We start from the raw sequence: 21,870 nt of genomic DNA, 5'->3' as shown, positions 1-21,870 counted from the left end.
TGAAACACTATTTTCTTCTCCTCATTCATGGCCCAGCCCAGCCCAGCCTCCTTCCTGGAGGAGGGCCAGGAACAGGTGTCAGGGCTCCAGGTGCCTTAACTGTGGGGTTCCAGGGTTGGCACCAGCCCCCTCCCCCTCAGAGACAGCCCCTGAGGCTGTGTCACTGTGTGAATGATGTGCGTCTGGGAAAAACTTAGATTCCCCGAGTTCTCTTCCTCATGGTGATTTGGGGCCTGCAGACTTTGAATCACTGAATCTAAAGAGCAGAGGTTGAAGATTCTTTAGACATCACTTTACCCAATCTCCTCCCTTCACAAATAAGGTGATAGAAGCCCCAAGAAGCAAAAGGAGTTGTCTAGGGCCATGCAGCTGTGGACAGAGGAGGACCAGAAGCTAATTCTCTGTGTTTGAGCAGCTCCTGGATCTCAGACAAAGCTTAGAGGAACGTGGGCTCTGTACTGAGCTGTGATCTTGCCATGAATTTTATGAGCTGCTTGTAGAAGAATACATAAGGTGCAACCCTCAGACCCAAGTGACAAGAGGATGGAGGGGTCAATACAATGATCTGCAGAATTAGACTCTCAGAAACTAGACAGGTTGAAGAGATCAGCTAAAGAAATGTGATAAGATTAAACAAGTACTCCCTGTCTCCCCTCATCTCTCCCCAACCCCCCAAAAAGAGAAAAGCAACTGTCTGCACACCGGAAGGGTAGTGTATGACTCATAGCAGAACCTGTGAAAAAGACCCAAGGTCTGAGTCAAAAGTGAGTTCTGTGAGTGGGTACAGGATGTTGAAAATTGCCCTAACAGACCCAGTGTAGACAATAGCGAACCCGCGTGGCCCTGTGTTCTGTTCTGAACAGCACACTTTTAGAAAAGTAGAAGGCTGAAAACAAACATAAATGTTTTCAGAAGAGGGTGGCTGGGCTGTGGAGAGTTGGAGGTGCTCAAAACTGGGCCATATGAGAAAAACATTGAGAGAGAACTGGAAATGTTTAGCCAGAAAATAAACTTTAGGCTAATAATAAATTTTTATAATAGTAGCTAATATTTATTGAGGCTGGGAGAGCAGCTTTGCATGTTGTGTGCATTAATAAGATGAAACCACCTTATGAAGTCAGGGTTGTGATTCAGCCCATTTTATAAGAAGGAAAGCTGAGTCTCAGAGGTGGTCATAAAGCTGATAAGTGCAGATCTGAGGCTTCAACCAAGGTCTCTCTGGCTCGGAAGTGCATATTCTTTGTTGTCATAATGTTCTCCTCTCTCTGCTGCAGGCTTTTTCTCCTCTGCAAACTCCAGCTTTTAAGGGTTGGGTTTATTCTGTCTCTCAGAGATGTGTAGACTCGGCTGGGGTGGGCTTGCTAGCTGACACAGGAAGTGCTCCCCTGGGAGTATTGTGATGGTCAATGAGGGGTGTGACAGGTGTGATATTGAGATTGATGGATACGGAAACAGGACAGAATTCTTCACAAGAGCCATCCGGTGATGAAATGGCTACTCAGGCAGATGGAGAGCTCCCTGTTCCCAGGACAGGTCAAGCATAACTGGGGGGATACAAGAACCCCTACCAGCGAAAGCGTGTGTAATTCCCAGACCCAGTCAAGACGAAGTCTCACCGTGGGAATGAGGGTGCAAAGGACCCAGCTGTAATTGCTGGAGTGACCTAGCACTTGGACAGGAAGGGTCATGCCCAGGACCACCCTCAAGTCGCCATTTTAAAAAAAGCACTTCCTTCCGTCAGTGCATTTGATCAGGAAGCAGTAGGGCGCTAGGTCCACAGGAAGCACCGGAGGGCAGTCTCCTGTGAAGACCACCCCTCAGACTCACAGAGGACAGGCTGAGATACTCAGAGCTGGTTGAGGATGCTCCTGGGGAGATAGTCACGGCTGTGGGCTCTTGTTGACGTACAGATCCACTCATTTATCACTGGAACCCCATCCTCCCCACGGAGGGAACCCTATTAGGACTCCAAGTACAGCAAAAATAAGGACACTAGACAGAAATGGAGGAGACTCCCCATGTAGTCGGGACTGTGAGTGTGTGGTGAGCAGAGACTAGGTCCTCTGTTGGAGGGAGATGATTCAGGATATGGCCAAGTGCGGTCACAATAAATGCTAAGGGAAGGCAGAGAGGAATGGTGTGTTAAGGAACCCGGGGACCTCAGATCCATAAACATAGCTCTAGAACAGAAAGTCTCCAAGGTGGGAGGGGAACATATCCAGCCCTGGATGAAGGCAGGAAATTCTTTGTGTTTGGGGCCCAGATGGGGTGGATAACATCTCAGATTATGGGGTATCAAGGCCCAGAAATCACCATTCTGGTAACTACAGGAGTCTGCCACAAACAATGGGAATGAACTGTAATTAAAATTGTTGCCCAGGCTTGGTGGCCTTCCATACTAGAAGTCTTCTTATATGGGCACAGGGTAATTTCATGGACAGAGTAAAAGTGAACTTGGTCATGAAAGTTTGACAAGAGGTCAATGGGTGAGCAGAAGAGCAATTCATCCATAGGTCAGTAGTGGTTCTAAGAATTGACATGGGGGTTTTAGCCATTCCTGATCCCCATTAGCATCTCCTAGCACCCCTAAATGAAAATACATGTAGGCTTGAGCATGTTTTTGGTTTCAAGTGCCAATCATCTGTTCCCACATCCATCCCTAAGTAGTGACGTCATGAATGTCCTCCTACACAGGACATTTAGCACTGTGTATCACACTGACTGTGAAGGCTGAGATCAGTCAGGCTCCCCTTCCCTGGGTCCCTATGGAAGAGGAAAAATAGGGAAATACCTCAGGGCAGGAAATGGAGATATTAAGATCTATCAGGATCCATTGCTCATTTTCCACCCTCTCTTGTTCTGAAATCCTTTTTTTCTCTCTTCTCTCCCTCCTTCTTCCCTAATCACTTACTTACAAGAGAAAAAATCTTTGTCTCTTGGATGGTCCCAGCACCTTCTGCCCCCATCCCCACTGCCCAGCCTGTGTAGCCTGACCATGAGCCCCACAGGAGGAGGGCGTGTGAGTCTTTCAGATACTAGTGCTGATAGGAAAATTTTTCTGGGCAAGTGACAGTGGCTTGAGCAGCCCTTCCCCACAGGAACCTCACCCCCTACCAAGATGTTCTCCTGATGACCTGACCAGTTGGATGCTCCCCTTTCCCTCCTAATTTTTAAGTAAATCTCTAAAAGTCACAGGGTTGAGATTCCTCTCCTGGAGTGCTTCCTAAGGTGAGTCCAGCTGTGCCCTCGGGAATGGTGAGAACTTGGGGACCCCAGGCATCCTCCTAGAGATGCCTGGCTTCTAAGTCTCTTCAATCAATAAGCACACTTTGCCCTGTACTGGTCTCACTTGTGGAGTTTGCCCCTGGGCTACCTTCTGCCCACAGGTGTCTTCAATGGGATGAAGTTTAGATGAGCCTTGAGACTAGAATAGGCAGACAGGTCCAGGCCTGCGAGGAATCGCTTCAGTGCTTCCCATTCTCTGGACCCAGAAACTCTTTGGGAGCCCCTTTAATTGGAATGGCCATGTGTCCTAGTTTGCCGGGACAATCCTGATTCACTTCATTTTTTTTTAAGATTTTATTTATTTATTTGAGAGAGAGAGAGAACATACATGAGCAAGGGGGAGGGACAAAGGGAGAAGCAGACTCCCTGCTAAGCAGGGAGCCCGACATAGGTAGGGCTCGATCCCAGGACCCCAGGATCATGACCTGCTTAACCTGCTGAGCCACCCAGGCACCTGCTAAGTCACTTCTTTTGTCCCAGAATCCCATCTTTCACCCTCAGTAGTGTCCCTATTCGTGCACTACATGATATGATCACCTTGCATCTAACCTGTCGTTGCTCAGTTTCACCTGGGGAAGGATGCATGGGATGCCCAGAATCGGTCCAGAAGGACCTACTTGGATTCCAGAGAGAGGGGCAGAGGCAGAAGAGGTTAACTTCCTAGTGCTCTGAGTTGAATATTGGGGAGGTGTGGGGGGGTGCTGTCTGAGGGAGACAAGAAAACAGCTGTAAGGATAAGGGGAAGGAGGCTCTCCTTGGGTCAAACAGGGTGTGCAGTGTGGACTAGATGATGTTTGTAACTTTCTCCAGCTCTATTATGTCTCCAGGAGCGGGAGGGTGGGGGTCATTCACCCTCCTGAGGACATTCCTTCATTCTTCACGTCCCTCACTTTGGCAAACCCCAGGTGTCCACCGGCATCTCCCCCCACATCCTCCCAGCTGCTAATTCCCCTGCTCAGCACGCCCCAGGTGAGGATCACCAAGCTTGCAGACCCCGTTTCCCTCCTGTGCGGGGTTATCTTCTCCCCACCTCCCCCTCCATCTCCATCCTGCTCCTTCTCAGCCCCCTCACTGCTCTGCACCCACAAATACCTGTCCTCCAATGCCCTGTCCCAGGCCACCCCCTCTGGTCCACACAATGCCCTCTTCTCTCTGGGGAGCTTACTTGTCCCTTCAGCTGCTCCTCTCCCGTCCCACCCTTGTGAGGAGACACCACATGTGTCTAAAGCATGGGAGGCACGGCTCTTCCGGGTGCTGGTCTAGGGCCTAAACTCTGTCCCCTTTGGGGGGCTTTTTAGTCATTATAAAAATAAATAAAAAGAAAAAAACTGAGCTGCAGTTTGAGAAATCTAGAAATAATTACGACTGATGGGAAGTTACAGGCACGTGATGGGTTCCCCAGGCCACCCCCGCCCTGGGCTGTGTCCTTTCCTGGTCTGTGGGAGCGGAGTCTGGAGAACCCCTCACGTCCAGTTCCTGGACACTCAGTGCAGTGGGATGGATAGTGTCCCCCTAGACTTCATGCCCACCCCGAACCTCAGAACAAAAGTGACCCAATTTGGAAACAAGGTCTTTGCAGATGCACATGTCAAGGATCCCAGGATGAAATCCTTCTGAATTCAGGTGTGTCCTAAATCCAATAACTCCCATCTTGATAAGAAAAAAATAAGGGAGAAATCAAGGCACAGGGACGTGGGAAGGTGATGTGGAGACAGGCATACGGTCGGAGGGATGCTGCCACAAGCCAAGGACCAGCAAGCAGAAAAGATTCTCCCCTAGAGCTTTTGAAGGGAGTGCGGCCCTGCTTGCACCTTGATTTTGGACTCCAGAACTGCGAGAGAATAAATTTCTACAGCTTTAAACCATCAAGTTTGTGGTCCTTTGTCACTGCATTGCTAAGGAACAAATACACCCTTCGGTCTGTTCCTGTGGGTCCTGCACGGGAAGTTGGGGGTGGCTACTCCATGGTCCCTCAGGGACAGTCACACCGTTCTGGCCACTACTTGGAACAAACTTCCCGAATTTCCATCTTCCAGAGAACGTGCCACGGTGTCACCGCTTACCAGTCATTTGATCTGTGAACTGTGGCTTCCTCACCCACAGAGGAGGGAGGACACCTGCTTCCAGGGGTGTGGTGGGGATGAACGGAGATGGCACTGGTGCCAGGGCCCAGCCCCAAGTCGGGAACAGAGCAGGCCACCAACAAGGGACTCCACCTCCCCCATCCTTTCTTGGCTATCAAACTTCCTTCTCACCCCTGACTTCCTGCCTAAACAAGCCTATCTCTGGCCTGGGTATGGACCATGGAGCCCATCCTCCATCAGGATGAACAGGAGCAAGCAGCCTTGCTTAGAGAGAAGGGTCAGTCAGGATGAACAGGAGCAAGCAGCCTTGCTTAGAGAGAAGGGTCAGTCCCTCCATACGCTGCAGGGGTGGGCCCTTCCTTAAATCTTCAAAGGACAGAACCTCATAGATAGCCCCAAGACACAACACGGCCCGGCAAGACACTTTTATTGTTTTAGTCTATTTCAGTTTCAGGGTTGAGGAGCTCAGTCTGCAGGGAAGCAGAGAGAAGGGACAGATATCCCATCAAGAAAGAGATAAGAGGTGGAGAGAGAATAACTTTTAGAAATGCAGACTGGAAGCACGTCAAGGAGAATCTGGGGTGAGGATGATGAGCAACTCAGGATGCACTTTCAGAGCTGCTCTCAGGAACCCTTTCTCTTGACCTGCGGAAGAGAGGGCATTGTCAAGGTCCCAGGGGCCATGAACAGCAGGAGGGGGCTCAGAGAGCCTGACTCTGGGCCTGATTTTGGGTATAGCTGGTCGACTCTCCCCATCCTCGGATGCAGCATCCTATACAATCCCCATACTTTCTCCCCAGTCTGGCAGTCCCATTATACTTTCCTTGAGAAATAGAATATATCAGGGCTGAGTCAGGCTCTGAGATCCCCTCATGTTCCATGCATGATGTTCTACCCTCTCCCTCCAGCCTGCCTGCCCGGTCCTGCCCGCCTCCTTACCTTGGCCATCAGCACCAGGGCGCTGACCAGCACGGCATACAGGGTGGCCTTCCCCAGCAGGATCTCATAGAGGATGGTGGCAGACAGGATGCCCTGCTGATAGGACACTGCGGGCGGGAAGGGAGAGCGCACAGGGACCTGTGAGCAGGTGTCTCTGGCCTCTCCACCCCCCACCCCGGGCTCCATGGTTCTCCATGCTCGCCTTCCAGGACAAAACCATGGGAGACGGAGACCAAGCAGAGGAGAGGGTCACGTACCCGAAGTGAAGCCACAGTCTGAAAGAGAGAAGGGGGAGGGAATGGATGAGAGACCCCGTCTCCTAAAGCAGACGGAAAGCTGCCGAGTTGGCACACCTGACGCTAAGGCAACACTATTGTCAGCTGTGCTTCGGTTAAGAACCAACCAAACACACACACAAACACACGAGTCAGCCTCCGGGTTAGCACGGACCCCCAGGCTCAGACCAGGCTTCTCGCAGACGCCTAGACGGTCTTTCTGGTGCTGCGCCCGCGGAGCTGCCCCGTCCCGGAACCCCATGGAACGGGGTGGCACAGAGGGCTGGGGGCGCCCCCCTCGGCGCTGAGCCGTACAGGCTCGGACAGTGAGGGGACCCCAGCTGCAAGGCTCTGCTGGGCTGAGGATCTGGGGAGGAATTAGCCCCGGGGTGCCCGTTCACCCTCATGCTGGGCTTCAGTCTTCCCTCCCTGTCCTGTGTCCGCCTGGTCTTCTGCCTGGATCCCCCCTTTCTGTGCTCTCACTCACTCCCCGCCCAGCCCCCCAGGCCCCGCTCACCTGCTCTGCCCTGGATCTCGTCACTGATGTTCTGGGTGATGGGTTTGGCCCGGCTGGAGTTGTCCCACTCATCCTCGTCCCTGAGCCCGTGGAACTGGACTTGGCAGCGAAAGTAGTTGCGAGGGTTGTGCCAGAAGGCAGAGGACACCCTCAGCCGGCTGCTCAGACAGTAGCTGGAGCCATTCTCGTTGGGCCGCTCCTTGTAGGGCTGTGGGTCTGTGCTGACCCCGTTCTGGACCTCCTTGCCGTTCACCCACCAGCTCAGCTCCACGTGGTCGGGGTAGAAGCCCGTGGCCAGGCACACAAGTGTGGCCTTCTGGGTGCGGGAGGTCTCTGCTTCTGATGGTTCAAACACTGTGACCGTGGGAGGTTTGACCTTTTCCAGGTTCTCTGCAAGGGAAGAGATGTTGGGACCAGGACTGGTCTGAGAGCTGTCTGGGTTTGGTGTGTGTGTGTGTGTGTGTGAGAGAGAGAGACAGAGACAGAGACAGAGACAGAAATAAAGAAAGACAGAGAGAGACAGAGATAAAGCTGGAAATGGAGCTATCTTAAAGCAGAATTATGTAGTAGTAGGTCCTGTGTGTTTGGGCATCACTGTCCCCATCCCTCTGTAATTGTTCGTCTGCCCTGCCTGTCCTTTGCAGTCACCCTGTAGACATTCTGAGTAATGTCCCCTCATTGACGTTATTTGACTTCTTTTCCATCAGTAAAAGGCTTACATGTCTACATTTCACCATATTATGTAGTAGTTATTCAAGGGGTGAGCACAGGATTGGAATCAGAATAATAGGATCCAAATCCAAAACTGACTTTGCCCACCAGTGTGCCTTTGGGACAGTGTCTTCATTTGGCCATGGAGGTTAAGTGACATGAGCATTCAGACAGTCTCTGTCCTCAGCCGGTGAATTGCTTCGAAATCGAAGAGGCTGAGGAGTAAAGGGGAATTGGGCAAAGGGGGTCATTTGAGGGCTGGGGATTCTCTTCAGATGACAATCTACAAATGGCATATTGTTGTGCACTCAGGCGAGGGTACCCTTTTGTTTTATGGTGTGCTCATGAGAATGTGAGATTTTCTGACTTTCTTTGTGGTTTATGAGGTCCTCCCTCGCCATTCCTCCGCTTTGAGGTTCCCCCTGAGGTTCCTCAGCTCAGAGAGCAATCTCTCCTTAGGTCAAATTCAGGGATTCGTCAACTTTCTTTGCGCCTTTGCTTCCAAATGTTATACTTTTTTTCTACCAGTCAGCTTCCTAAATAAGCATCTGAGATCATCAGAGCAACTTCTTGCTAGCAGCTGCTTTGATACAGTTTTTGTCCAAAGTCTCTCCTCTGCAGAGTCTTGGGTGAAGGCCCAGACCACCCTCTCTTCTGGCTGGCTCCCTTCTTCTGAGTCTGCTCTCCATTCATTTTATCCTTCTTCTTTGCTTTCCACTGATTTTTTTGTTGTTCATTTCTTAGCAATTCTGTTAAAATGAAAAATCTCCTTATGAGATTATGAGATTATGAGATTCTAGTTTAGCCTGGAAGATGGAGAAAATGTCCTTCACATTTCTCTGGATGGGACCTAACTTCCGGGGCCAGCTTCATGAGTGTAGGACCTGAGTACAGGACCCTGTGCTTACAAAGGCCCCACCCTTGGCTTAAGGGCTGTTGTCACCATCTTGAAATTCTAAATAATTTTTAACAAGAGCCTGGCATTTTCGTTTTGAGCTGGTCGGGCTTCCCATCCTGTCAGCTTCCCCTCCCTGCGACTCCTACTTGCTAACCCGTACGATGTCTCTAGGTCTTTACTTTACCAGAGGTGGTAACATCCTCACATCTATACTGCCCAGCTCCATCGATCTCTCTGCTCAGCCTGGTGTCACTCTTGTCTCAAAGACCCTGGCTCTGAAATTGGACCAGCTCTCCTGGGGCACTACTGAATGTACTCCTCTGGCCCCCACTCAGTCCTTCCTGCAAAATTAATGATGTCCTTTGAATCATGTGTGATGCTTCCCACAATGTTTACAGATGCAACGGGCAGGACAAACAGGACGCCATGACACTCTGAAGCCCCTGTCTACACAGCTCCGCGTGAGGGCAGGGTCAGTTTATCCTTCCATGTTTGTGAGTCCCTGTGGGGTGTGGGTGAGCTTGCCTATGTGGGTGTAAGTGTATGTACTAGTGAGCTTCTGTTTGTATATGCTCTGTTTGTGGGTTGGATGGGCCTCAGGCAGAATTGTGAAGTTTATCTTTCCTGTTCCCGATCCACCACTCACGCCCACCCAGCCCTCCCCTCCATGATCCACATGCCAAATCCTGTCCCTCCTTGGGCACTGGGCTCACGCTCTCCCCTCACTCCCCAGTGACCACCAAGAGGAAGGGTGCAGAAGAGAAGGGCCGAATTATAACAATCCACCTTCCCTGCATACTCTATATGTAGGGTCTCCTGGTAGTCACCCTCACAGCAACGATAAGTGGTAGGTGTTGCTGATGACCTTGTACCGTAGAGGGGACCAAACTTCACACAGATTCATTTGCCCAAGGTCATCTGATCATCAGCGAGCCAGCGACTGGGGCCCAGGTTTATCTGGCTCTAAAGTCTGGTCTTATGCCCACCCCTGCTGATCAGAGGAATCTGGCATTTCCCCTGGACAGAGTTTAGCTGAGCCCCATTGGCTCCAGCTTAATGACAGTCTAACGACGAATGGGGCTTATTGTTATCAAATAATCCAGGTTAATGTACCAGTATCATGAGTTTCTTCCCCTCTCTGGCCTCAACATTCTCCTCACCAGGTGATGTTTGAGGTTCCTTTCCAGATCTAGGAGCTTAGGATTCTCCTGGAAATTTTCCTCACCTCACAACCAAAATATCTGCATTTTAATGTACTTTGCAACAGCTGAACCTCCTCCACCACCTGGGCTGTGGACGCTGGAATACTTCGTGTGAGGTCCGAGATTTCAGGCTGGGTGGCAGAGGGAGACATGGGCGGGGGGCGGGAGCGAATGCGTCCCAGCGGCTGAGGGTCCAGTCCAGCCCATGGGCAGGAATGGGTGCTGTAGACACACCTCAGGGGGCTCTCTGGCTTAGGAGAGCAAGGCAGGGATTTTAAACATGATTTTAAATGCTGAACAGTACATCAGCTAACCCTGCTTGTTTTGACTCTTTTCTTCACTGACTCACGTTGATCTGGCCTCTCTATTCCTCTCCTGTTTCTCATTCCTTTTCTCCTCTGTTCAGCGGCCTCCCCTCCATCTACCTCCCCCAGGAGCCCGCCCGGCTGGGTGCCCGCCAGTCCCATGCTTGTCCTTGACTTTTTCCTGCCCCTCGGGCTCGGTCCCCGCTCTCTATAGCAGCTACACGCCCCCCATCCTCCCCGCAGCCCCGGTTTTCCCTTCTCAGTCCGGTCCCCCAATCCAGCGGCTCTGCGTCCTCATCAATGCTCTCGCGCCCCACTCCCCCTGCCCCTAAATACCTCAGGAGCAGGAAAAGAGCCCCACAGCCCCCTGGCCCTCCGCCCTCGTGCCCGGCCGGCGAGGACCCCGTCCCCGCCCCCTCGCAGGGCTGACCCCGCGGACCGACAGCCGAGCGCGCGCCCCAGCCCTGGCCCACCCGCGCCTTCTCCCGGCTCCGAGGGGCTGCGGCGGGGACGCGCGGGGGAGACGCCCAAATCTCACCGATGACCGTGAGCCTGGTGCCGGCGCCGAAGTACCGCTCATAGGAGCACAGAGGCCCAGCCCCACACGCAAACCCCGCAGCGCCCCCGCCGCTCCCCGCTCCCGCTCGCAGCCCGGCCCCAGCGCGGGGGGCCCACCAGGGGTCGGGCCGGGAAGAGCCCTGGGGCCGCCGCCTTCCCTCCCGACCCCGCGGCACTCGCGGCGGGTCCCGCGGCCACTCACCCACGACGGTCAGCCGGCTGCCCGCCCCGAAGGTCAGGGCGGAGGCTGTAAAGCACGGCCCCGGGCCCCCAGCCAAGAACCCCGCCGCGCCGCGCGCCGCGCTCACCTAGCACCGACAGCCGGGTCCCCGCGCCGAAGTACTGGGTATTTTGGCTCACAGCCCCCCGGGGCAGCACAAAAACAGGCCCGCCATCCCCTGGCCCCACCGCGCTCCCCGGCGCCCCGGGGCACCCCCGCTTACCTAGCACGGTCAGCCGGGTGCCCCTGCCGAAATACTGAGTTTCTGTACTCACAGCCCGGAGCCCCAGCACAAAAATCCGGCGCTGCCCTCTCCCGCCAACCCGCTCCCTCGCGCACCCCGCACCCAGAACCGGGAGTCCCGGACCAGGCGCCGAGCCCCACCTCTAGCGCAGCTCCAGAAGCCGGGCAGCTGCCCACCTGTCTCCATCCCACCCCGCGGAGCGCTCGGGCCCCAGCTAACCTACTTACCCAGCACTGTCAGCTTGGAACCGGCCCCAAAGTACAGCTGTCCCGTGTTTGCACAGCTCTGGGGACCCAGGCACAAACCCGCCTTCCCGACCAGGGGCCCAGGAGGGGCCAACACCCACTCCTTAAGGGCCAGGGTCCTGGGTATGGTCCAAGCTGGGCAACCCACCCTCCTTCCCACCGGGAGCAGCTTTCTTACCTAGTACGGTGAGCCGGGTCCCTGGCCCAAAGTGCTGCTCCCTGTATTAGCACAGTGAGCAGGGGCTGCTAAGAATTTCTCCTCCTTCCTACTTCCCTTGGCACAAGCTGGGGGTGCACTCTCCTCCTTCCTGGGCTTCTCTCGTCCCACCTCCAGAGCTAGCTGGACATAGTAATCTAGATGCCAGGGGAGATCATCTCCAATTTGCAGATGAGAATCAACTTGGCTTGGGGACAAGTGGAAGTGGAAAATGAACAGGGATTGGTGATGGGGGTTTGGGCTGGAGTTGGGGAATGTTCCAGGCTAGACCCTGTCTCTTACTACTTATAGGACCTGCAACCTCTCTGGCCTTATTTCCTTCATCTGAAAAATGGGGTAATATGTTTTGCACAGTGTTGTTGTGAGTTCTTAATAAATAACGCATGTGTAAGTACTTTTGTCAAGGACAAGTTTTTATGAAAAGTGCTGGATGATGATCCCTTTTTTTTTTTTTTTAAACACGGCAAAAACAGTCATGATGATCCCATTTTGATGCATTGGCCCTTCACATTCCTGGGAAGCTGTCTGGGACCCAGGGACCAGCTCCAGAGACACCTCCCAGCCACTCCCCATCCAGGAGCTGTGTTTCCTGAGCTGGGTGGAGATATTTTCTGAGGCAGGGCTTTTTGTAAAAGCACCCCCTCTACCTGAATCATGGTGGTCCCCCCAGCTCCCACAATGTTACAGCAGGATACAAAATGTTTCTTTCCCTCTGGTCCCCTCCCCCAACCACTGGGCAGAGGCAGGAAGTGCAGGTGACAGAGGTTTGATTGACTGGGGCTGGGAGCAAACTCGGAGTACATTTAAAGTGGGGAGGGCCCGGGGAAGGTCATGGTGCTCATGGGGTGGGGGCAGGGCAGAGAGGCCCCATGGCAGAACATTCTATGTCACCAGGTCTCCCCTCTGGGACTGTCTGTGCCCACCTGCACAGACAGGCATTTATAGTGAGGTGGGATGGGAGGATTGAAGGGTGGATTCCATAGAGCAGGTGATAGCAGGGGGCATGGGGGCAAGCAACCTCTATAATTCCCCACTGCTCCCTGAACAGAGTCCAAGCTCCTTATCCTTCATGTATCCCACACACATCATGAACATCCCCTATGTGCCAGGCCTCATGCTGGTGGCATGAGTCCACCCTCTGAGGAGCACGCACCAGCCTGCCTAATGTCTCATCCCTCCTATCTTGGAACCTCGTCCCCGGCTAAGTACCCGCGAGTACTGGACCCCTTTGTTTCGGCTCTGGTTCATGTCTCTGACTGTCACAACCACCGCCTCACAGGGGTAATTAGACCAGTTCTTTCTTTGAAGAGTTTGCCACCTTCTCAGACTCTTCCCTGATGATCCCAGGGGGAAACTGAGTGCTAGCCTCTGACTGCATTTTAGTAGACAGCTCACATTGCTATTGGAAAGCATCACTTTGTAATTCCACTGTTTCTATTCATGAATGACCCCCTCGTGAACAGGTAGGCTCCCTGGGGACTGTGACATGGATCTCTTTATTTTCTTGAAGGTGACCAGCAGAACATCGCAATGATGTGTGCTCGATGAGTGGGTTAGTGCACTCACGCATGTATGTAAATATATATATACATATACGTGTGTATGTTGTAGAAGTGTGCACACATGTGAATGCCTCATGCATTGCAATGGAGAGAGAAAGTCATGTGTTACAGTCCCGTGAGTGAGAGAGTAGATGGCTAGTTCAGACAGGGAAGCGCCTGAGAAGGCTTCTTGCTGGGGAAGATATTGGGGCTAAATCTTCAAGAATAAGTGGGAGTTGGAGTGCTATGTGCCTCCAGGTGATGGAGTGCAAAATAGTCTGAGAGCAGGTGGCTCTGGGATGCAGGGTAAGAGGAGTGGGGTATGCATGGAGCGAGGAAACAGAGGACCACCGCCTAGAAGCCATCCTCAGGACTGCCCCGCATCACCACGGTGACAATGAGACAACTGAAATGCTCTTAGAGGATTTCTAGAAATAGCAATAGGGCTGATTCTTGGTTTTGGCGACCTTTATTTTCTATCCTTCCAGGAGTGATCAGGGCACATTTTCACACCCATGTAATTCACTAGAGAGAAACTTATAAACAGATCTGTGACTTAAACTGGAAGACACATGTGCTACTTGAGAATCCATCTCCAAGTCAGTGCCTTCTCTTCTCGGCCGGGAAGCCTGCTTGGTGACAAGTGAAAACGGTAGTGTACTCAGGGAGACAGCTGAAATGAACGGGGTGACAGGTATGAAAGCAAGCTTCTTCTTCTTTTTTTTTTTTTTTTAAGATTTTATTTGTTTTATTTGTTTCTATCCTGACTGGAGTCACATGGGAGGTCAGCCATGGGCAGAAGAGATATCCAGACATCACAAGGCAGACAAGCCAGAACAGGCCATTTTTATTGATTCAGTCAATTTAGTCAGGCTAGGGTCCCCCCTGGGTTAGGGAGATTTGGGTCATGAGCGTCCAGGTGTGCACGAATATAGGGGGTAGCTATTGGGGTGAGCAGAGAGATGAAAACAGCTCTTGAGAAGCACTGGCTGGAAGTGGAGAAAGGAGAATCCCTACTGGGGCAATAGAAGCTGGAAGGTCCTGGCTCTGCCTCTGAGCTAGTTTCAGGAACCCTTTCTCTTGACCTGAAGAAAAGAAGGTTTCAGGGGTTAGCAGGAGTCAGGAGTGATGGGAATGGAGAAGAAGTAGGATGGTCCGCTGACAAGATGAATGGTAGTTCTCTTTACAATGTCCATTGGGTTTTCAGGTGACCCCAGCTTCTCCTTCTCTGCCTGGCTCTCCCACTGTGATCCCAGAGGTAGTGTCTTCTGAGGCATGTGGGTGGAACTCCATCTTCTTCTACTGCCCACTGCTGGCCGTAGCAAGGTCTCTTGCTACTCCCAGCTCTGAGTTGCTATTTTAAGTGTCCCCTCCAGGGCCCCGTCCTGCCCGCCTCCTTACCTTGGCCATCAGCACCAGGGCGCTGACCAGCACGGCATACAGGGTGGCCTTCCCCAGCAGGATCTCATAGAGGATGGTGGCAGACAGGATGCCCTGCTGATAGGACACTGCGGGCGGGAAGGGAGAGCGCACAGGGACCTGTGAGCAGGTGTCTCTGGCCTCTCCACCCCCCACCCCGGGCTCCATGGTTCTCCATGCTCGCCTTCCAGGACAAAACCATGGGAGACGGAGACCAAGCAGAGGAGAGGGTCACGTACCCGAAGTGAAGCCACAGTCTGAAAGAGAGAAGGGGGAGGGAATGGATGAGAGACCCCGTCTCCTAAAGCAGACGGAAAGCTGCCGAGTTGGCACACCTGACGCTAAGGCAACACTATTGTCAGCTGTGCTTCGGTTAAGAACCAACCAAACACACACACAAACACACGAGTCAGCCTCCGGGTTAGCACGGACCCCCAGGCTCAGACCAGGTTTCTCGCAGACGCCTAGACGGTCTTTCTGGTGCTGCGCCCGCGGAGCTGCCCCGTCCCGGAACCCCATGGAACGGGGTGGCACAGAGGGCTGGGGGCGCCCCCCTCGGCGCTGAGCCGTACAGGCTCGGACAGTGAGGGGACCCCAGCTGCAAGGCTCTGCTGGGCTGAGGATCTGGGGAGGAATTAGCCCCGAGGTGCCCGTTCACCCTCATGCTGGGCTTCAGTCTTCCCTCCCTGTCCTGTGTCCGCCTGGTCTTCTGCCTGGATCCCCCCTTTCTGTGCTCTCACTCACTCCCCGCCCAGCCCCCCAGGCCCCGCTCACCTGCTCTGCCCTGGATCTCGTCACTGATGTTCTGGGTGATGGGTTTGGCCCGGCTGGAGTTGTCCCACTCATCCTCGTCCCTGAGCCCGTGGAACTGGACTTGGCAGCGAAAGTAGTTGCGAGGGTTGTGCCAGAAGGCAGAGGACACCCTCAGCCGGCTGCTCAGACAGTAGCTGGAGCCATTCTCATTGGGCCGCTCCTTGTAGGGCTGTGGGTCTGTGCTGACCCCGTTCTGGACCTCCTTGCCGTTCACCCACCAGCTCAGCTCCACGTGGTCGGGGTAGAAGCCCGTGGCCAGGCACACAAGTGTGGCCTTCTGGGTGCGGGAGGTCTCTGCTTCTGATGGTTCAAACACTGTGACCGTGGGAGGTTTGACCTTTTCCAGGTTCTCTGCAAGGGAAGAGACGTTGGGACCAGGACTGGTCTGAGAGCTGTCTGGGTTTGGTGTGTGTGTGTGTGTCTGTGTGTGTGTGTGTGTGAGAGAGAGACAGAGACAGAAATAAAGAAAGACAGAGAGAGACAGAGATAAAGCTGGAAGTGGAGTCCTCCTAAGCAGAATTATGTAGTAGTAGGTCCTGTGTGTTTGGGGGTCACTGTCCTGTTCTATTCTCCCTCAGCTTTGCCACTTCTCTCGGTTACCCCATGGATGCATACTGCAGACTATCTCTTCCATCCCCTAAGGCAGCAGTGTGTCCTGGTTTCTTTGGCTTTCTCGGCAGAGTCTCCTTCTCAAGGCCTTGTTCCGTATCTATCAAAAGAGTCTGTTTTTCTTCCCCATTCAAAGCCCTCTTCGGTGAGTGACTATTCTTTCAGACTTAGACGTAGCTATGGTAGAGTTGAGTGGGCCTGGGATTTGAGGCTGAGGATTCTCACCAGCAACATGATCCTAGGAACCCAATCAACTTTTCCTATTTATCAGTTTCCTTTTGTACAAAGTGTATGAGTATCTGTTTGGGTGATAGCACACGTGAGAATTAGGCTTTGTTGCCCGGAGGAAACACTGTCTCATTGCATCTGACTATCCTTTTTTCTAAATGCTTTTTCCAACTCACTTTTCCCCCTTTTCTTTCGTGTGTGTGGTGTGTGTGTGTGGGGGGGGTGGGTGGGTGTTAAACACGTAACCTGCTTTGAGGAGCCAAGAAGCCTCTGGCTATTATGTTATCAGATATTTCACATTTATTCCATTTACACTGGGGCACACGGGTGTGTGGTAGCTTGCCCAGGGTGGCTGTAATCCCATGAAAGATACTGCTCATGGGCTGAATGCCTTTTTCTTTCCAGCGCCCAGCAAGGCTCCCTGCCAACTTTGGAAATCCTAGTTCACGGCCGAACTTGCTGGGTATGAACGAATTCCAAAGTCCAAGGACCATGTCGTCAGAGTGCTCATGTTGCAAAGTCCTAGGCCATTTTTCATGCCTGACACATAGGAGAGAATTTCTGGAGTTGTTGGAAGGCAAGGCCTCATGAGAAGACACAGAGGGATGAGAGAAAGCACATCCATCTCTCACCTTCCCATCTTTTTACCGGAATGGACTGTGCCCTCTGTTTGGGTCTCTATTGACCAGAGGAAGGGCTTTTTGGAGCAGAACTGTGGGAAACCCAGATGTCTCCACTTTAGCCACACTGGGATGTGTTTCTAATGGGAAAACTGAGAGACAGTTTGGGAAAAAGGCCAAAGTCTGGGACACAGTGATGATAAACAACAGGAATGAAAAGGATGGCCCCCGATAAGCCGAGCCTTTTACAAAGATTTCCATATAAGTTAGCCCCTAACAATTTAACACCCCAAGGGGCTGGCCCAATTATCCCCATTTTATACATCCCAGAGATGCTGAGATTTCCACTTTCTAATTGCTCGAGCTCCCCCAGCCTTGCCCCATGAGCCCCAGAGCTCTGGGCATTTCGAACCCCAGTAATTTGTACTTTCTAATTGTTATCACACTCGCTGGCATGAGCCCCCATCTGCAGGATAAAGTCTGTTCCAGCCAACCAATCTGGTAGGACCAAGTGTCCCATTCCTCTGGCCTTGTCTCTATGCCCAGCACAGACCCATCCTTCCATGCCCGGTCCTCCGCCTGTCTGCTTCCTCCCCGAGCACGCTAATGGTGTGTTAGTGTTTCGTGATGGGCCCCTTACCCCACCAGCCCAGCATAGATCCTGAGGTTTGAGAAAATGGGGCCTCCTGCCTATTTTCTCTTCTTTATACCTTATCTGTTACGAAGATAGCTTAAGTTTCCAGTTGTGTCTCCTCTGATCCTGCCAAGCACTGTGTCCCTCAGATACCCATTGCAGCTCTCATGATACTGTGACATGAACTTCTGCCCTCAGGGCTATGAAACACCCCTCAAACCAGCCCAGTCTCACCATTCTGTCCTCCCACTGCCTCCTGAGCCCTAGATCACTTCAGGAAGACACAGATGGATCTTTGGAGGCTAGTCGAGACAGAGAAGGAGGACCACAAAGGCAAGCACAGAGTTCTGAGTGGGTGGTAGATATTAGAAGGACTTTAACATAGAAGACAGACCAACTCACCAAAATGGAGTCAATGGTGAAGGCTTGGAGATAGAATAGGAGGGAAAATGGAGAAGATCTGAATAAAAAAAAGGGGGGGGGGAAGTAAAACAACAGACTCCTAAAATAGGAGAGATGAGAGGAGTCCCAGAGAATAATGAGAAGCAGAGCAAGAACATACAAAGCCAAAGAATAAACTGGAGCCCTACACCCGTGGGTCCGCAATAAGCACGAGAAGCTCTGGGAGGGAGGGGGCGGCTCTGAGCCCTATCCTTACACCCCCGTCCCTCCTCCTGGACTGATCGGTCATGCCTAGGCACCCCCAGCCAAGAGTGCAGCCCCGTACCTGTCACGGTGAGCCTGGTGCCTATCCCAAAGTAGAGGGGCGAGTTATAGGAACACAGCTGCAGGCAGCCGTGGTAAAACCCACGGCGAGCTCCTGCCAGAGGGCAAGTCCTTGCTCCCAGGGACCGGGCTCTACCACCCTCTCTTCCTGGATGCATGGCTCTGGACCAGAGGGGTCCCATTAGGAGAAAGGTCCAAGCATACTATGGGGAAAGAGGAGCAGGCTTAGAAGGGGCACAGACACACACATAAGAAGGAAGGCTGAACCAAGGAAAGAGTAAGGAGGAAACATTAAGGACTGAAGACTCAGGGAGAAGAAATAGAGGGACCCACCAATCCACACCAAGAGGAATGGCAGCCACAGCTCCTTGGAAGCTCCCCAGGGCTAAGATAGTTGACTTGATCCCCGCCCCCCCCGCCTGACAACCAAGGCTGGGAGGAGAGACGGGGACCCTGTGTCCAAGGGACAATGGCCCCACACCCCAGTCCTGCTCCTTACCTAGGACAGAGAGTTGAGTGCCATCTCCAAAGTGCTGTGCCCGGTTGCTCCACAGCACAGGGAGAGAGTGACAAACCCCAGGATTGCTCTCTGGGGCCTTTGCTTCCAGAAACCAGCTTCCACCCGAATTTCTAGGGGCTCAGCACCTCCTCTGCTCACCCACACTCTCTGAGCCTTTTCCCTGCTGTGTCTCAGGCGTCCTCCTGGGACTGCACTCTTCCAACACACTACCCCCAGAGCAGCCTCGTACTTACCCAAGACAGAGAGCTTGGTTCCACTTGCGAAATACAGTTTTTCATTGTTACACAACACTACAGGCTGGTGGGAAAACTGGCCTTGGCTGCATCCAGTTCCTGCCTTCCCAGGTGCACCTGCCCGCTCTCCTCTCCCTTTCCTGCCTTCCCAGGTGCACCTGCCTGCTCTCCTCTCCCTTTCCTTAGCAGAATTTTGGCACCAGGAGGTGTGGAGAGGGGACTAGTGTGCAGTGTGAAATGCCCCGGTCAGAGGACCGATTCAGCCGTGTGACCCCCAGCCCTTTCTCCCGTGTCCCTCTCCTTTCTGAGCCGCGGCAGAAAACATCAGGACTAAGGCAGCTCTGAGGCCAGAGGCTTCCCATCTACATGGCCATAATGGGGTGCCCTCCGAGGAGACAGGAGATGGACAAGGAGACCCCAAAGGGAGACTACCTGCCTCCCAGTAGGGGAACACGGACTTAGCATAGCCTGTCCATGAAATTACCGGAGATGGAGGCTGTCCCCGCCTGTCTGCATCGAGACAAGAATTCAGAGCTTTCTGATAAAAATGTGCTTTAACCTAAGCCTCCAAGGTGGAGGCTACACATGGACCCCTGCCCCTCCTTGTGGGTTCCCAGCCCTCTGCCCCGATGCACTTACCTACAACAGTAAGCCGGCTCCCCTCCCCAAAATAGAGGGTGTTTCAAAAGCACAGCCTCCCAGATCCACTTCAAAACCTCCCCGTCTTCAGCTGGGACTCGGGGACAGATTGGTGCGTTCGTGGAACTCTTACCTCCCAGAGCCACCAGCCCTGCTTCATATTTTCCCCACTCCCTTCCAGAGCTTGCCCAGATCCCTGGACAGTTGGAAACAATGAGCCACACAGTGTGGCTTCCTATGAAATCCAGAGCAAGGAAAGATAGGAAGCCCCTACAGAGAGTCCCAGTCCGTGAGGAAGACAGACCTATGTCGACGCTCATTAATTGCCCTCTGGGCTTTCTCTAGGCTTCCCTCTGTCAGAGAACTACTCAGAGGGGCAGTACCATCTCCTTTTCCTCCTCTGCCTTAACCACTGAGGCTCAGCTCTGAGTTTACAGAGGACCCCCCGGTGGCTGGGTGGATTTGCCCTGACAGGGACCCTCCCATGTGCTGGTTCCCAGAAAAGGAGATGACATCTCCTTAACCAGGATCCAAGACCTGGGCAATCCCTTCCCTCCCCCATCTCCCAGGATAGAATCCTCCCCATCACACCCTCCCTGGAGACCCCCCCACCTTACCGACAACTGTCAGCTTGGTCCCTGGGCCGAAGGTAAAATCATACACATCAGCATACGGCCACTCTAAAAATGGACGCTTTGGACCTACTTTCACTTACAAGGGGCCTAGAAAGACCCAGCGTATGTCTTACCTATTACTGTGAGTCTGGTGCCTTCTCCAAAGAAAAGTTCAGTGTTCACACAGTGACATGGAGCAAGGAAGCAAACAAATTTGAGGCATGGAAAGAAGAGGGGGCCCTGGTTGGTCTCTGGAGGACTCTGGTATAAGAAACCCCTCCTGTGCTTTATAGATATTGCACAGAAGAATAACTCTTGGGGCCACAGAGCATGGCCAGCATCTATCCAGTGGGCCCCACACTACTTTCTCAATTCTTTCTGAGAGTCCATCAAAAGGACGTGGGTCGAGAGAGAAGAGGGCAGGGTCCTGGAGACAGTGACCGGGTCCATGGAGGGCCAGGATATTTCTGGCTTCTTCCTCTATAGGATGGGTCACCTTCCATGCACCTTCCCACTGACCTTGCCATGAGTTCTGTGGGGCTTAGGATGAAGGAGTTTCCCAGAGTCCTTCACCCGAGGGGCCACTGAGGCCTTCTTCTTACACCTGGGCTCTCTGTCTGCAAGCTTCAGTCCTGATCTAAGCCTGTCCTTATCCATGGTCTTGGCTTGACAGGTGAATAGGGGTGGGATGGAGGCATTCTGACTCGCACCACCCTTGGGCCCATGACTCAGAAGAGTGGAGAAACTGGGGTTCGGGACAGGCAGAAAGGTTTTTGTAAAGCTTTCTCGTAGAGTTGAATCACCGTGGCCCCCTGTCCCCACAATGTTACAGCTTTGTACAAAAAACGACCCCTCCCATGGTTCTGCCCATCAGAGTCTGGAAGAAACCACCCGAGCAGGTGCTCCTTCCAGGGCATTGGAGGGCAGGTCGGTGACATCACTCCCCATGTTGTGAGGTGGTGGCTGGGTACAGATGGGCCGGGAGCGGGGGCGCCCTCCTCACCCCCATGCCCTTTCTTCAGGACACTCCTGGCTCCCCAGAGCTGTGTGTCTTTGCGAGGCCAGTTGGCACAAGGGCTAGTTTTCCCTGGTATCCGTCCCTCTGTAAACTCATCACTCATTGTGGGGAGACACCCTCCCAAGAAGAAGCAGCCCCCTTTCTACCCAGGGCCTGCCCCTGAGACCGTGTCACTCAGAGGCCACAACTTTCATCCGGGAATGGGATCCTTCAATACTCAGACCGTCCCTTTGGCCAACTCTGGACCTCTAGGGTGGTCTGGAGGGGAACTGACGTGAGCTACTCAGGGGTAGGGCTCCCTAGATAGAGACAAAACGACAGCTGAGAGCGCAGAGCATTTCCAAGGGGGTGCTGGTGTGGAGGGACTGGTGTGTTGTCAGCCCGCCTCTCTGCTCGTGGACTTCAGACATCAGGGTTAGGAAAAGGGAGCTGGGGAAGTGGATGTGGAGAGCTGCATACATAAAGTCACAGGAACACTCAAATGTAATCACGGTCACCGCCTTCCCCTCTTTTCCCTGAGGGGCAGACACATTTAAGATGCTGTCGATGTTTTATT

General features: G+C 53.1%; 2 gene segments (V, D, J or C); both read right to left on the bottom strand.

Annotated features, from left to right (window-relative positions):
• Positions 1 to 5,779: 5,779 nt before the first annotated feature.
• On the bottom strand, positions 5,780 to 12,948 carry LOC118532169 (T cell receptor beta constant 1-like). The segment is given in 6 exon segments: positions 5,780 to 6,014; positions 6,309 to 6,415; positions 6,566 to 6,583; positions 7,101 to 7,490; positions 11,083 to 11,259; positions 12,891 to 12,948. Coding segments are annotated over 6 exon segments (771 nt in total).
• A 1,120-nt stretch (positions 12,949 to 14,068) lies between these two features.
• LOC118532187 (T cell receptor beta constant 1-like) lies at positions 14,069 to 20,953 on the bottom strand. The segment is given in 6 exon segments: positions 14,069 to 14,326; positions 14,643 to 14,749; positions 14,900 to 14,917; positions 15,435 to 15,824; positions 18,790 to 18,920; positions 20,793 to 20,953. Coding segments are annotated over 6 exon segments (828 nt in total).
• Positions 20,954 to 21,870: the final 917 nt, after the last annotated feature.

This window comes from Halichoerus grypus, chromosome 12, assembly GCF_964656455.1.
Source record: "Halichoerus grypus chromosome 12, mHalGry1.hap1.1, whole genome shotgun sequence".
NCBI classification, from domain to species: Eukaryota; Metazoa; Chordata; class Mammalia; order Carnivora; family Phocidae; genus Halichoerus; species Halichoerus grypus.
The sequence above is the reverse complement of the archived record's forward strand: the minus strand, read 5'-3'. Positions and strand labels throughout refer to the sequence as shown.